Source organism: Syngnathus typhle, unplaced genomic scaffold (genome assembly GCF_033458585.1).
Source record: "Syngnathus typhle isolate RoL2023-S1 ecotype Sweden unplaced genomic scaffold, RoL_Styp_1.0 HiC_scaffold_36, whole genome shotgun sequence".
In the NCBI taxonomy this organism is placed as follows: Eukaryota; Metazoa; Chordata; class Actinopteri; order Syngnathiformes; family Syngnathidae; genus Syngnathus; species Syngnathus typhle.
The window spans coordinates 258716-273539 of NW_026871942.1; the positions used below are offsets into that span (position 1 = coordinate 258716).

The following is a 14824-nucleotide window of genomic DNA, read 5'->3' on the forward strand; positions in this document are numbered from 1 at the left end:
TGAATTGTGCCGCTCCCGTCACTCTGGTTAGGTTGGCATCGAAAAAAACGCTCTCGGGTGCTTTAGAGTGCCGACTTTATCACTGCGCATGAAGAAATGACCACCTCCAACGTTTGGTTTATGTTTTATAAGCATTTTTAATTATATTGCTTAAATCGCATTTTCTCGGCGAGCTGAGCACTTTTTCTGAATTGTGCCGCTCCCGTCACTCTGGTTAGGTTGGCATCGAAAAAAACGCTCACGGGTGCTTTAGAGTGCCGAGTTTATTACTGCGCATTAAGAAATGACCACCTCCAACGTTTGGTTTATGTTTTATAAGCATTTTTAATTTTATTGCTTAAATCGCATTTTCTCGGCGAGCTGAGCACTTTTTCTGAATTGTGCCGCTCCCGTCACTCTGGTTAGGTTGGCATCGAAAAAAACGCTCTCGGGTGCTTTAGAGTGCCGAGTTATTCACTGCGCACGAAGAAATGACCACCGCCAACGTTTGGTTTATGTTTTATAAGCATGAGGTAAATTTTAGATTCTAGGCGTCGCCGTATGTCACCTTAAATGGTGACTTAGCTGCAGTGAGGAGACCATAAGCTATTTTGGCTGGCCAGAGATGCCTCAGTTTCTGCAAGGTATAGCAACTTAGAATATAGAAGGGAGCAGCTGTTGTTATGCAGGGGAAAGCGTCTTCTACATGTCCTTCTTAGGACATTTGGGAGCAACGAGTAGACTAAAATACGAACAGCAGCTGCACCCCAAGTCATGACATCAACGGTTCGGGCAGGTATAAGATAGGCTTGTCTGTGAGAGGGGGGAGCTTTTTTGGGGCGAACATCTGTGCCGTCGAGAGCTGAACCATCTTTGCTTTTGGGGCCACTCAAACTTTTGGAGAGACATCACTTTGACATCGGTTGAATAAAATCTTTTCCCAATCAGCCGTGTGTCACTGGAGTGCTTGGCCGGGACAGCCATTGTCCACTGAGTGTTTTTTGGAGACCAGCGAAACAACAAAGACCATTCACCACATTTTTGGCGTCACGAACAGGATTCGTGTTCCCCCGGGGAATTCGCGCCCGCTTCCTGAGCGAGAATCCAGCGGTCGACCAGCGGCTGTCATTAAGGTGAGATGCTTCGCCCGCAGTTGCCGCGATATGCTCGGTTCTTGGACAGGTGGGGGGTCGGCCCCTTGAGGGGGGCAGTTACAACCGAATCTGATGTGGCCATGAGCTGTCTCGGGAGTAAGTTGTCTCTCCCAGTCAAAAAGTCGTCATAATTCGACTTTCGAAGGGGGAGTGGCCCCAAATAGAAGCAGCAAAGAAAAAATAAAATAAAAATAGAAAATAAATAAAAAATAAGAAATAAAAAGTGAACAGTAACTTAGAACTTAATGGGGAATGTGCACAGTGGAGTGAGTGACATGTCTGGTGAGAATGATGAATGATGAAAAAGAAAAAAGCCCGAAGTAGTGTGGCTCGTAACGGGACAGGTTGTCAGGGACATCGCTGTTGACCGTCACAATAAAAGAATGGTAGAAAGTCCCATAAAACGTGGACTTTAGTTTGGCGACAGATCCGATGGAGGATAGAAATTTTAGCTGTGTGAATGAGGCGAAAACACAGATACGATTGAACACTGTTGCGACAAGAGATAGCCACCCGCTTAGCCCCCAGACGGTTAAAATTCCTGGGACAAGCCGGGACACTGCAGTCGCACCTAATGGCTGTACGGGCCAAGTGCGGTTGCCAAGCTGTTCGGCGGACGTGGAAGTCTCCATCAAAAGTCCGACATAAAAGGGAGGCTTGCGCTGACCGCGTTTGGCAAATAGGAAAAGTGCGCAGCCTTGGCATCCGTAACTGTGAGCATGAATGTGGAAGTGACCCGGTCAGACCCTTTTTTAAGGGTGCCGAAGTGGTCCGGTCAGACCCAGTTATGGGTGCCGAGATCCGGTCAGATTTTAAGGGTACCGAGGAAAATAAAGCGCGCGTAAGCCACGTCGTTTGGACACTGATCGAATTAGAAGTGTGTGGGGGTTACAAGGCTCCTCGATTTAAACGCTGGTGCAAGAAAATGGCAGAGTAAACTCGGTGGGCTGTTATTTTTGAATACCGAGGTAGCTGGTGCGTTATCGCGGCAACGGTCCGATCCCGATTTGTCGAGGCGCACTGTAATAGCATGCACGTCTGTCAAAGTTTGATAAATTTGAGCCGGCGACAAAACCGCTATTGGACGAAGGTTTTGTGCGGCTGCTGTGTGAAAATGGAAAACGTGGAAAAGAGGCCTCTGGGGTTTTTAATATTGATATAATTGGTAAAGTAATTTGTGTGCACACTTAAGTTAAATTCTGCAGAATAAAGGGGAGATATACAGCGCTATTAGGAACGAAACGAAACGACACAAAAGTTAAGTAAGACGTGCGTATTTGTCAGTGCATCTGCTCTGATGACAGTTAAAATGACCAAACTGCTCAACACCAGTTGGAAAGAAGCAAAATGTGGAATGGATTCGAATCCCGTTGTATGTCTTTTGTGTCCGTGTGTAAATTTTGTGAACTCTGTCAGCTTAATGTTGTCTGTTTGAGCTTCCGAATGAATGGACGCGTGAGGCGTGTACTTGTTGGGCCCCGTAAGTGTGTGTGTAGGGGTGTGTGCGTGCGTGTTTGTGTGGGTGCGCGCGTGTCCGTAAGTATGTGTGTGTGGGTGTGAATGTGCTCATGAGCGCGCATGGGGGAGAGTTTGAGTGTTTAGAAAACCACCCAAAATAACGGATAGTAGAGTGCGCTCTCGTTGCTCTGGGGCGCGTGCACGCCTGCGGTGCCCGCGCGCGGGGGGAGATCTGGCGGTGGGTAGGGCAGGGAGTGGCCAACCTGTATCTGCCCACTGTGTTTAAGGCTGGCCCCTCCCCGCGCGGTGATGCCGAGGCGGGGCGCAGGGCCGAAGTTATGCCCAATTAAGGGGGCCTGCCCTGCCAGCAACGAGAGAAACTATGATAGAATGGTGGAAGACGGAATGCTGAAGGGGCAAAAGAATGCATGACCAACTGGAGAAATAGGAGCATGCGTGTGTTACCCAATACGACACTAATATAGATGTGCATGCAAGTGGAGACAACAAGTTGTGGCTGAAGAGGGTAGCCCCCTCGTAAATAATGGGGGACCCCATTAAGGCCAGCTGGCGCCACCTTTAGCATTCTGAGAGGAATGGCAAGGTGGAACTGAAGAAGAGCCCAACTTGTTAATTTAAGTTGTGAAGGAGGACAAATTTAAAACAAATTAGTGATACTGCTCTGTTTCGTTGGAACTCTCCTCAATACTTCTGATTTTCTGTTTGCATAAAAAACCTGAGACGGCAGATACATCCGTTTTCTCCAGGAGGACAAAGAGACACAGACTGAACTTACCGGTCTTCTGGAGAAGAGCCTCGTGGAGCGCCGCATCCAAAATTCTTAAGGCCAGTGTGATTTATCCACAAACTCTTGCAGTTCACTCTCACCCGCAATCAAAGGATTGCATAGCAGACTGACAACAGACTGATCATCATAAAGATTGTGAATAACTGTTTTTCAGACAAATCATCATCTCAAACATAAGTCGAGTGCTGGTACAGGAATAGTGCGTGCAAGTACACCGAATTAAATATCAAGAAAGCGCATGACAATACGGTCCTAAGGGTCGCATCTGAAGTTGGCAAAATCTTATCTCAATTGTTTAATTGACATTGAATCAAAAAGAAAAAAAAAAAAAAAAAAAAAAAAAAAGATGGGAGAAAGGAGCTTTGCAAGCCCAATGATGACTACCCCCATAGAGGTGGTGTTGAGAAACAACCCGCTTATCAAGGGGGTCAAAGAAATATCTAAGAGATGGAATAAGAGATGGCCGGATATTGAAAGGCCTTGGCCGGTGGAAGGGACTTTTAACAGGGAAGTAATCGAGACTATACGAATACTTTTATCAGCATACAAGGCAGGAAATAAAAAAGGAAAAATAGGAGAAAAAAGGAAGGAAAAAAGAGAATGGGAATTGGGATTGTTGAAAATATTTGACGAAGAAGGACTCAAATTGAACCGAGAGTTCAAACAGAAAAAAGAGAAAATGACAGCTGAAATGCTGAAAAATGTGGAGGAAGCTAGGAAATTAATGGAAAAAGCAAACACGCCTTTTTCACATGTGTCCCCTGTTAAGAATCCCCCACCGTATGATGCGAGTGAAAACAACGGTAATGTCTATCCACAACTCCCGATAATCAACCAAGAAGGAAGTTACCAGCTGGAGACGGAGGATAAAGACATTGTCGAAACAGGAAGAGCGAAGACAACCATCATCATGCACCCCAGCCCTACCCACAAAAGAAATAAAACACGATTTGCGAAGCAAGGCACCTCTGACTACACCAGAAAGGAGGCGCGGTATGACAGCCAGAGTGACGCTGAAGGAGCAGCTGGGGGTTACGCCCCCATAATTAAAAGCATCTTAAAACGAGCGGAGGAAAAAGGACGCACTCCAGGGAAAAAGATTAGGACAAAAACATATTTTAGCAGTACCGACAGTGGGAGCGACAGTAGTGATGACGAGTGGGGCGGCAAGGTCCCAACGCCCACCTCATGCTCCACCCCCATGGCTATAGAGGATTGGAGACGAACGGCTTTAATAAGCATTAAGACCAAGAAAAAGCAATGCCTGGAGGAATTGGATTGGTGTGGGGAGCCCGGGGAGCAAGAGGAGCTGGAAGAAGAATTGCAAAGATTAGAAGTTGCTGAACGCGAGCTGAAGAAAGAAGCATCCAAGCTGCCGGCGAATCCTTTAAGGCATGGGCGAAAATTAAGGGGAGCACATACAATTCTGCCAGTGTTGGTAAGAGGACAACAGCTGGAATACAAGCCATGGCAGAATTCCGACATGTCAGCCATCCTTGAGAAGCTGCCCACCATTCAGGATGGAGCACACCCTTGGATATCCAAGTTGGAGGAGTGCATGGTGGGGACGCAGTTTGCGGTAGGCGACATCAAGAGGCTTCTGGCTAATGTGGTAGGAGTTCATACCATGAAAGACCTTTTGGGAAAAGCAGGGCTACATCAATTTACCACAACGTCAGCGAATGACTCCGACCTGTTTGCAGCAGTCCGAGGCCAGATGTGGGGAGCACTGAGGGCAGCTTATCCAACCAATGCAAACCCCGATAACATTGTGATCGAACCCCTGGGACCGATGGAGAATGCACGCTCATACGTGGCAAGAGCGCATCAAACTTGGAGACACATTACTGGAAACGACCCGGACACAACCCAAATGGAAAAATCTATCTTGCGGGATAAGATCCAGAAGGGCCTGCCCCTGCAAGTGAGGAGTAAACTGGCAGAAGTAGTGGGACTGGGAAACATGACGACTAATGTCGACAACGATCACATAGCTCATCAAGTTGATTGGTTCCGCAAGAAGGAGATGGCCCAAAAGGAACAAGACCAAGAAGTGGTGAGGAGGCTGAACCAGGTGCAACTCGCGGACAATAAGAAGGAGAAGAAGCAGACGATCGTGGTGCAAGCTCCACCGCAACAAATCATATTACAGCCCACGCCCCCACCTGGACAACCGCCGCAGTCAGCTATGGCAGCGCCCTTCAGTCCAGCCCCTCAATGGGGAAATAGACAGACCCATCTCTGGGGAGCCAAAGCCCGTGGAGACAAAGGATGGGCAGGAAGGCCGAATCTCCCGGGGGGCCTACAACAAAGACCTACTGTGTGTTACAATTGCGGGAGACCAGGCCACATGGCTCGCCACTGCGACAGACCCAACAACAGCTCCCATGGAGGTGGCTTCAGAGGGGGCGTCAAACAACGAGTCCAAATGCCCCAAGGCCCGGTACACCCCTTTGGGGGCCCGGAGCCCGGATTTTAGGGGTGCCCAGAGTGCCCTAAGGGGGGATGTCAGCTGGTAGTGTCAGGTCCGGAACAGGAGCCAATAATAACAGTGAAAGTAAATGATCAACCATTAACAGCTATGGTTGACAGCGGAGCAGCTTTCACTTGTATCCGGCCCGAAGACGCTACACATCTCCCCATGTCCGGTCATTTCGTGCGGACAATAGGGTTCGAGGGTATTAAACAGCTGATCCCTTCCACAAGACCAGTAAAGCTCTGCTGGCAAGACCACACGATAAGAATACCAGTCCTGGTGTCAGACCGTACACCTGTTGCCCTCCTTGGCAGAGATGCTTTGTGTGGATTAAACTGCACCATAAAGTGTTCCCCCGATGGATGTGAGATTGAAATCCCACACCAAGCGTGCCATCAGGTGATGATGCTGTCAGAGTCCAGGAAGTCAACGCCCACTGTATTTTGGGTAGGTAAGATCAGCGACGACCTGTTGGAACCATACAAGAAATGGGAAAAGTTTATCCACTCCAATAAACCAGGAGCAAGGACCCCCGAGTACCCGTTTCACTGTACATTACAATATCACAAAGACCTAACGCAGGCCCAGGCAGAAGAGTGGTTACGTCGGCAACCCCATGGAGTGCAATTGAATGGGACTTGTATCGTCCTGGGACCACAGGGAGTGGCCATGAAGATACAGAGAGACATATACATCAACAAGGAATTCAAGGTCAAAAATAGCATCCCACATGTGACCTTGTTGGTGACAGAAGACTGTGAGCAGCAACATGTGGGGGAGATGATGGTGGAGGCGGAGAGGCTCAAGTTTTCCCCGCTGGAAGGAAACGTTGCGCTGTGGGTGAGCGCTGATAAGCAGTATATGAAGATCATGATCTCAGCGCACGGACACGGACAACCACAAACGGTGCGGCTGTCGCACGACTCCATCCTCAGTATGGCGACTGATCAACTCAAAGAGGACATGTTACGGCAGGTCCCTGACTACCTGTGGTCGCGCCATAGTACAGATATTGGACTTGTAAAATCAGCGCAACCGGTAAAAGTGGATCTTCGGCCAGGCTGTAGGCCGCCGTGGAAAACACAGTATCCACTGAAAGAGGAAGCAGTTCAAGGGATCGAGACACAGATTGAAGGGCTGCTCGTGGCAAATGTGTTAAGAATAACGCAGACCCCTCTTAGTAATACGCCAATATTGCCCTTGAAAAAACCTGACAACACCCATCGGCTGGTACACGATCTTCGAGCAGTGAACGAGGTGGTAATTGACAATGTAGCCGATGTGCCGGATCCGCACACCCTGCTGGCACAGATACCGCCGGATGCTGAGTGCTTCTCAGTGGTGGACCTTTGTGGAGCCTTTTTCAGTGTCCCACTCAGCTGTGAATCACAAGGACTGTTCGGGTTTACATTCAAGGGGCAGTTTTATCAATATCAGAGACTTCCTATGGGCTATAAACATAGCCCTCATGTGTTTAACAAAGTGTTAAAAGATGACCTCGAAGGGCTGGAACGACAGGTGCAGAGCACTGTTATTCAATATGTGGACGATATTATTGTCTGTGCCGTAGATGTTGAAACGTGTCACAAAGACTCAATCAGACTGTTGCAAATTTTGGCAGAAAATGGTCATAAAGTGTCCCAAAAGAAATTGCAATACTGTAAAAAACAAGTTGACTATTTGGGTCAGAAAATATCATATGGACAGAGACGTATCTCAGATGGCCATTTGGAGGCGATACGGACGGCTCCGAAACCCAGAACCGTCAGGCAAATGTTAACATTTCTGGGAATAGCGGGCTATTCGGCCTCCTGGGTCGAAGAATACGCCAAATTGGTAGGGCCGCTAAGGGCTATGATCAAAGACACAGGCAATAATGACCTCCACGCAACACTGGATTGGACACAGGATGGCCTTGTGGCGTTTGGAACAACCAAGGCAAGGTTGCAAGAGGCCCCGGCATTGGCTTTACCAGACTATTCCAAAAATTTCGTGTTATTCACGTCAATCTCAGCAGGGGGAAAGTTTGCATGTGCGATTCTTTGTCAGCCTACAGGCACTGGGTCTGGACCCCAACCTGTGGCCTATTATTCAACATCCTATTCCGAGGTGGAGATGGGACTGCCGCCTTGCTATAGAGCTATGGTGGGAGTCTATTTGATGTACGACAAAGCCTCTGCCATAACCATGGGCTATCCTGTGACCATTCTGACTCACCATAGTCTTCGGACTCTGTTAAACCATGGCAAGTACACCTTGACAGAGCCCCGGCTCCGGGACTATTACAGACTTTTCGAGCAAGAGGATGTCACTCTAGCAAGGTGTACTACTGTAAACCCAGCTGAATTTTTGCCAACTTCAGAGGACGGAGACCCTCACGATTGCTTACATGAGTCAGAAAAATACTCGAGATTACGGTCTGATTTGCAAGCCATCCCCTTGGGCGAGGCGGATCTCGAACTCTGGACGGACGGTTCTTGTTATCGAGTCGGGGAAAATTTGTGCGCTGGCTATGCAGTGGTACAAGCGCAAGGTCCTGAGTTTGTGACAATCAAAGCCGAAGTGGTACCACAACCAGCCTCGGCCCAGCTTGCTGAACTGGTGGGGTTAACGGAAGCGTGCTTGCTCGCGGAAGGGAAAAGAGTGACGATCTATACAGATTCCGCATACGCGCATAGTGTGTGCCACCTGTTTGGTGCTGTGTGGAGGAATCGGGGCTTCAAGAAAACTGACGGTTCCCCCATCCAGCATCATGCGCAGATAATGAGACTGCTGATGGCTATGATGAAGCCCAGTGAAATAGCCATCGCGAAGTGTGCGGCCCACAAGTCCGATGCGTCCAGGGTCACGCAGGGAAACAAGATGGCAGACGAGGCAGCCAGGGCTGTCACGAAGGGAAGCCAGAAGGGAAGAGTTTTGTTAGTAACGCATGAGGTTGACCTCGAGGACAGGGTCACGCTCAGGGATGTGCTGTTGATGCAAACGGCAGTTAATCCGATGGACAAACATCTTTGGGCGCAGAGGGGGGCGAGTCAGGACTCTACCGGCGTTTGGAGAAATCACGAGGGTCTGATAGTGGCGCCGCCAGATTTGTTGGGACTGTTAATCCAGGAGGCACATGGGTTAGCCCATGTGTCAAGGGGGGAGGTGAAGCGAAAAATAACCGCAGAATATGGGTTTTGGGCGCCATATCTACTCGAACAAATCGACCAGGTCATTGGAAGATGTGTAATTTGTTTGAAAAACAATGTGAGGAGAGGGGTAGCCACCCCCACGGGTTACATCCCGACTCCTAATGGCCCCATGAGAGAACTAGTGATAGATTTCGTCGACATGATACAACCTGTTGAAGGGAAAAGATACATGTTGGTGGTCGTAGACCGATTCTCAAGATGGCCGGAGGCCTGTCCAACTAAACGAAAAGATGCTCAGTCTGTGGCCAAGTTTCTGTGCCGTGAAGTCATCAGCAGATGGGGTCTGCCGGATAGGATTTCTTCAGATAACGGGAGAGAGTTTGTGGATAAAACGGTCAAAATCATATTTCAAAAATTGGGAATTAAACAGCGGCTTGGCGCAGTATATCATCCACAAAGCCAAGGCATTTGTGAAAAAATGAACGGCGTTTTAAAAAATAGAATTTCCAAAATTTGTCAACATACAGGCTTGAATTGGATAGCTGCCTTACCACTGGCACTGATGGTCTGCAGGTCGAGTCAACTACGCGATTTGCATTTGACCCCACACGAATTGGCAACCGGTAGACGCATGCCTTCACCATGTTTGCGAACCAGTGGGAAAGGCCCAAGCCTGTCAATTTTGGAGGACGAAATGAAAGCCTATGTCAAACACTTAACCACGATACATAGGAATATTTCCACCTATGTTGTTGACAGGCAGAAACAAGAGGAGGCACAAGAGAGACTCGAGGCAAATACTAAAGACACTGTTCAGCCAGGAGACAAGGTGTATGTGAAAGTGTTCCGGCGCAAGTGGTTCAACGAAAGGCGGCAAGGGCCATTCGAAGTTGTCCGCTGTACCGGAACTGCGGTGCAAGTACAAGGGTCACCAACTTGGTACCATTTGACACACTGCGTCAAGGTGCCCAAAGATGAAGATCCCCAAAGAGGGAGGCGCGACTGCGAAACTGCAGAACCACTGCCAGAACAAGAATCGCCAGAGGGCCCGAATCGGGACAAAGATGGGCATGATCAAGCTGTGGTGGATAATGTGTCTGCTGAACCTGTCCCTGAGGACATCGCGGGCAGCACAGCCGACGACAGAGGAAACCAACAGTTCAACGATATCAATCGTGACGACGCACCCTCCCCAGGCGCAGATGACGACCCTCAGCACAACAACACTGAGCCAACTACCGCCAGAGGTAGTGCCCCCAGAGAACAACGCCACCCAGCAGGACCCAGCGGCGGACGCCCAGTCCGCCACAGAGTCCGGCCGGAGCGGTACATTGAGCAATGTTGAGGGAGTGTTGGGGGGGGCTGCAATACTGCCATGCAATTGCAGAAAGGAAGAAGGGTCCCTGTGCAGACGCACCGCCGAATGGGAAGACAACACCGGTAACATACTTGCCCTGGCCGGGCGAACACATACGGACAATGTACTGTTATTAAATACATATAGGCGGTTTGAGGTGCTAGGAGATTGTGCTCTACTTCTGACAAAAATTGGCATAGATGATTTTGGGTACTATACGTGTACCTGTCTCAAACGGGGGGCGAGAAAAGCAGACCGCACGGGCGGTCATAAGACGGTGGACAGCATTAATTTCGTGACGTTGATGGAGAAAAAAGAAATTGCGAAACAGCATCCATACAGCCCCGGCGCGGAATGTGTCAAAGATGAAGAAGCAGTCACCATGAATAATGTCGCCTTACCCGTGACGACAATTGGTGACAGCTTTGAAACACAGTCTGCCGCTTCAGGGACGCTCATGTCGGAGATAGAGGCTGTAGAGCCGACGCCTGACGTTCCGGAAAATGTCAACGAAGCACTGGCAGAATCAAACTGGTCCCCGGCAGAGGTGCAAGCCCATTTGCATGCCATGGCAAGGCGGGAGGCTGCATGGAAGGCTTATGGGTTCGATGCCTCGGCATTACCTGGGGTTGATGAATGGGCAGGAAGGAACATGTGGTATCAACTGATGGTGCATTCGATTAAATCGTCTAAGGCGGTGAGTGGGCCGTGTTTAGTAAGAGTGAAATCACCAAGTACGCTTAAGGCCGTGTTCCAGACCATACCGGTGCCGGTATCCGACAATTGCCAGCTTAGATTATTGCTTTGGTTGGTTTACGAACAGTCGTGGAAGGCACCTGAAACCGACGCGCAGGTCAGGAAGATTTTCAAGCCCACAGGGGAGTGCGCCTGGATAAGCGAACTTCCCTACTTGGATTTGCTCGCAGTGCATGAGGACATCCAAGTCGCTGTGCCAGAATCCATAGATGTGCCATCTGTAAAGGTGCCCACCTGTTTTTGCTCTAATGTGACACATGGAGGGCCGGGGGTGCCTATGGGGGTGGCAGACTGCGACTATTACTCCATGCAATTCCCAGGAGAAGCATGGGGGCAGAGGGGAGCCGTCCATCCGGTGACCTTTGCTCTACCAGACTCCTATCAGGCGATTACTGTGATGGTGGCGAATCGCACGGTGCCTGGGAACACGACTGTAGGGAATCTTAGAGACATCTGGTGGGTTTGTGGAACTAGAACTTATTTGTTTTTGCCGTATGGATGGATGGGTTGCTGCTATTCTGCCACCCTGAAGCTTCCGTTCGAGGTATTGGCGATTAGAAAGGGCCACAAGCCTGAGGAGAAGGCTTTTAGGGAGGTCCCTAGTAGGGCTAAGAGGGAGATGGCGGCGTTTCATACCACCGACGCGTATCATTGGAGAATTAGCTTGGGAGAAAAATGGGGCCTTGGGATTTTTCCCTGGTATGGGGTCACATTTTTGGCAGATCACATTGATAACATCACGTATACCCTTCAGGGGTTCGCGAATGAAACGATCAAGGGCTTCAGACAGTTGTCGCTTACCCAAAAGAGCCATCGGCTGACTCTGCTTAAACACGACATGGCTTTGGATTATATCTTGGCAAGGCAAGGGGGGTTGTGCGTAGCCCTAAATTTGACAGACGACGCTTGCTACACTTTGATCCCAGATAACACTGACAACATCACCAGTATCATCGACGCGCTTAGAGTCATTCGGGATTCTTTTGGGCCGTCCGAGGGCGCTGGTTGGTCAGCGACGAGCTGGATTCAGGATAGACTGGGACCTGTGGGAACGATAGTGGCGCAGGTGCTGGGGGCACTCGGGATATCGCTGTGTGTAATGTTTTGTTTTTGCACTGTGATAATGACTTGCGCGAAGGCCATGATTTTACGGTGGATAGGTGTGGTAATGCCGAGGGACCAGACCCAGATGCCGTTACTCCCGTTCGACCGCGATGCAGATCTGAAATGCGCGGATGGGATGCTAATAAATGATAGGTACTCGGATTAAATTTAGCAGATTGGCGACGTGAGTACAAAGGTAGGGAGGACTGAGAGTAGCGATAGAAAACACTAAAAATAAATAAAGAACCGGGGATAGGACAGTGATGAGAGCGGAAAACCAGGTGTAGGGAACAAGAACACAGCACCAATGTCTTGGTATTCCGATTTTCAATTGTCTCTTTGTGTGCTGTGTTGCATGATTCCAGTGTGACGTGGTCCACCGTACAGTGTTGCCCGGCCCTAGACAGACTTTGACACCTTCGTTATGTCAAAGTTGCATGTGTGCTTTGTGTTTCGTGCCATTGCCATCACTCGATACTGGCAGAAGTTCTCATTCGTTGCAGAACCCCTGGATGTGGACCGGGGCCGTGCAAGGGACTCTATGGACAGTGAACTGGACATAAGGACTTTGTATGGACAGCAGGCCCTGGGCAGGGGTACCTGGCACGACCCACCATGGGAAGATTCGGTGGACTGGACTCTGCCTCAGCACGCACTCACACATGAGAAGGGGGGCTACAGTTTGGGGTTTTGAGTCGATAAGCATGTTTTGATACCTCTTTGTTGTATACCTCGTTTTTTTTTATATTCCGTTTTTTATACCGCATTTTGTTAAATCATGGCATGTTGATTAGGTGACGATGCGACTTGACCGTTTGGCAGTCGTTGAACGTGTCATTTCTTTTTCTTACTGTTCTGTGAGCTCATACTGTTTTGTGATGTGTGCCAGGACTCCTTGTTACCTGGCTGACGCCAGGTGGAGGGAATCACTGGGGTTGTTAGAAAGGGCCTCCCTCTTTTTCCTTGTCATTAGACAGGCAGGTTTTTTCTCTCGAGGGAGGGCCGACAGCTTTTTGGGGTTTCTAACGGACCACGCCAAATTCATTACTTCCCAAATTATCGATGGTGTTACGGTATTACCTAAGGGGGGTGGTTATCGTCATTTGGAGGAGGTGGATTTCGATTTTCCTTATTTGTGGTTCCTGTGAGGCCCCAGGTTGCTGTCAGGGAGCAGTTGGATACTTAAAGAGTTTGAGCTTTCCTAGACAATGTAACCTTACGTAGCATGTCTTGAGCGTGATTTAGGCTGCGAATTTCTAGGCCGTATTGTAGACGTGACTGTAAAATTTGGTTGGGTGAAGATTTTTGGATGTTTACCGATGTCATCTTTCTTTTTCGGACGTTTTCGGGACATTTATAACGTCCCGGAGGGGGGAATGAGGTAAATTTTAGATTCTAGGCGTCGCCGTATGTCACCTTAAATGGTGACTTAGCTGCAGTGAGGAGACCATAAGCTATTTTGGCTGGCCAGAGATGCCTCAGTTTCTGCAAGGTATAGCAACTTAGAATATAGAAGGGAGCAGCTGTTGTTATGCAGGGGAAAGCGTCTTCTACATGTCCTTCTTCGGACATTTGGGAGCAACGAGTAGACTAAAATACGAACAGCAGCTGCACCCCAAGTCATGACATCAACGGTTCGGGCAGGTATAAGATAGGCTTGTCTGTGAGAGGGGGGAGCTTTTTTGGGGCGAACATCTGTGCCGTCGAGAGCTGAACCATCTTTGCTTTTGGGGCCACTCAAACTTTTGGAGAGACATCACTTTGACATCGGTTGAATAAAATCTTTTCCCAATCAGCCGTGTGTCACTGGAGTGCTTGGCCGGGACAGCCATTGTCCACTGAGTGTTTTTTGGAGACCAGCGAAACAACAAAGACCATTCACCACAAGCATTTTTAATTGTATTGCTTAAATCGCATTTTCTCGGCGAGCTGAGCACTTTTTCTGAATTGTGCCGCTCCCGTCACTCTGGTTAGGTTGGCATCGAAAAAAACGCTCTCGGGTGCTTTAGAGTGCCGAGTTTATCACTGCGCATGAAGAAATGACCACCTCCAACGTTTGGTTTATGTTTTATAAGCATTTTTAATTTTATTGCTTAAATCGCATTTTCTCGGCGAGCTGAGCGCTTTTTCTGAATTGTGCCGCTCCCGTCACTCTGGTTAGGTTGGCATCGAAAAAAACGCTCTCGGGTGCTTTAGAGTGCCGAGTTTATCACTGCGCATGAAGAAATGACCACCTCCAACGTTTGGTTTATGTTTTATAAGCATTTTTAAATTTATTGCTTAAATCGCATTTTCTCGGCGAGCTGAGCGCTTTTTCTGAATTGTGCCGCTCCCGTAACTCTGGTTAGGTTGGCATCGAAAAAAACGCTCTCGGGTGCTTTAGAGTGCCGAGTTTATCACTGCGCATGAAGAAATGAGCACTTCCAACGTTTGGTTTATGTTTTATAAGCATTTTTAGTTTTATTGCTTAAATCGCATTTTCTCGGCGAGCTGAGCACTTTTTCTGAATTGTGCCACTCCCGTCACTCTGGTTAGGTTGGCATCGAAAAAAACGCTCTCGGGTGCTTTAGAGTGCCGAGTTTATCACTGCGCATGAAG

General features: G+C 48.9%; 1 protein-coding gene across 1 annotated transcript; it reads left to right on the forward strand.

Moving 5' to 3' along the window:
• The first annotated feature begins 6654 nt into the window (after positions 1–6654).
• Positions 6655–13768, forward strand: LOC133147247 (uncharacterized). The gene is made up of 2 exons (XM_061271240.1): positions 6655–10449; positions 12730–13768. Exons 1-2 carry the CDS (start codon positions 9984–9986, stop codon positions 12918–12920), a joined length of 657 nt encoding a protein of 218 aa, XP_061127224.1. The 5' UTR covers positions 6655–9983; the 3' UTR covers positions 12921–13768.
• The last annotated feature ends 1056 nt before the right edge of the window (positions 13769–14824 follow it).

Bases quoted from the DNA above. Each gene is read 5' to 3' on its own strand.
- LOC133147247 (XM_061271240.1), top strand. From the start codon at position 9,984: ATGAAGATCCCCAAAGAGGGAGGCGCGACTGCGAAACTGCAGAACCAC. The intron at 10,450-12,729 runs GTAACATACTTG...CATTCGTTGCAG, and splicing joins CGAATGGGAAGACAACACCG to AACCCCTGGATGTGGACCGG.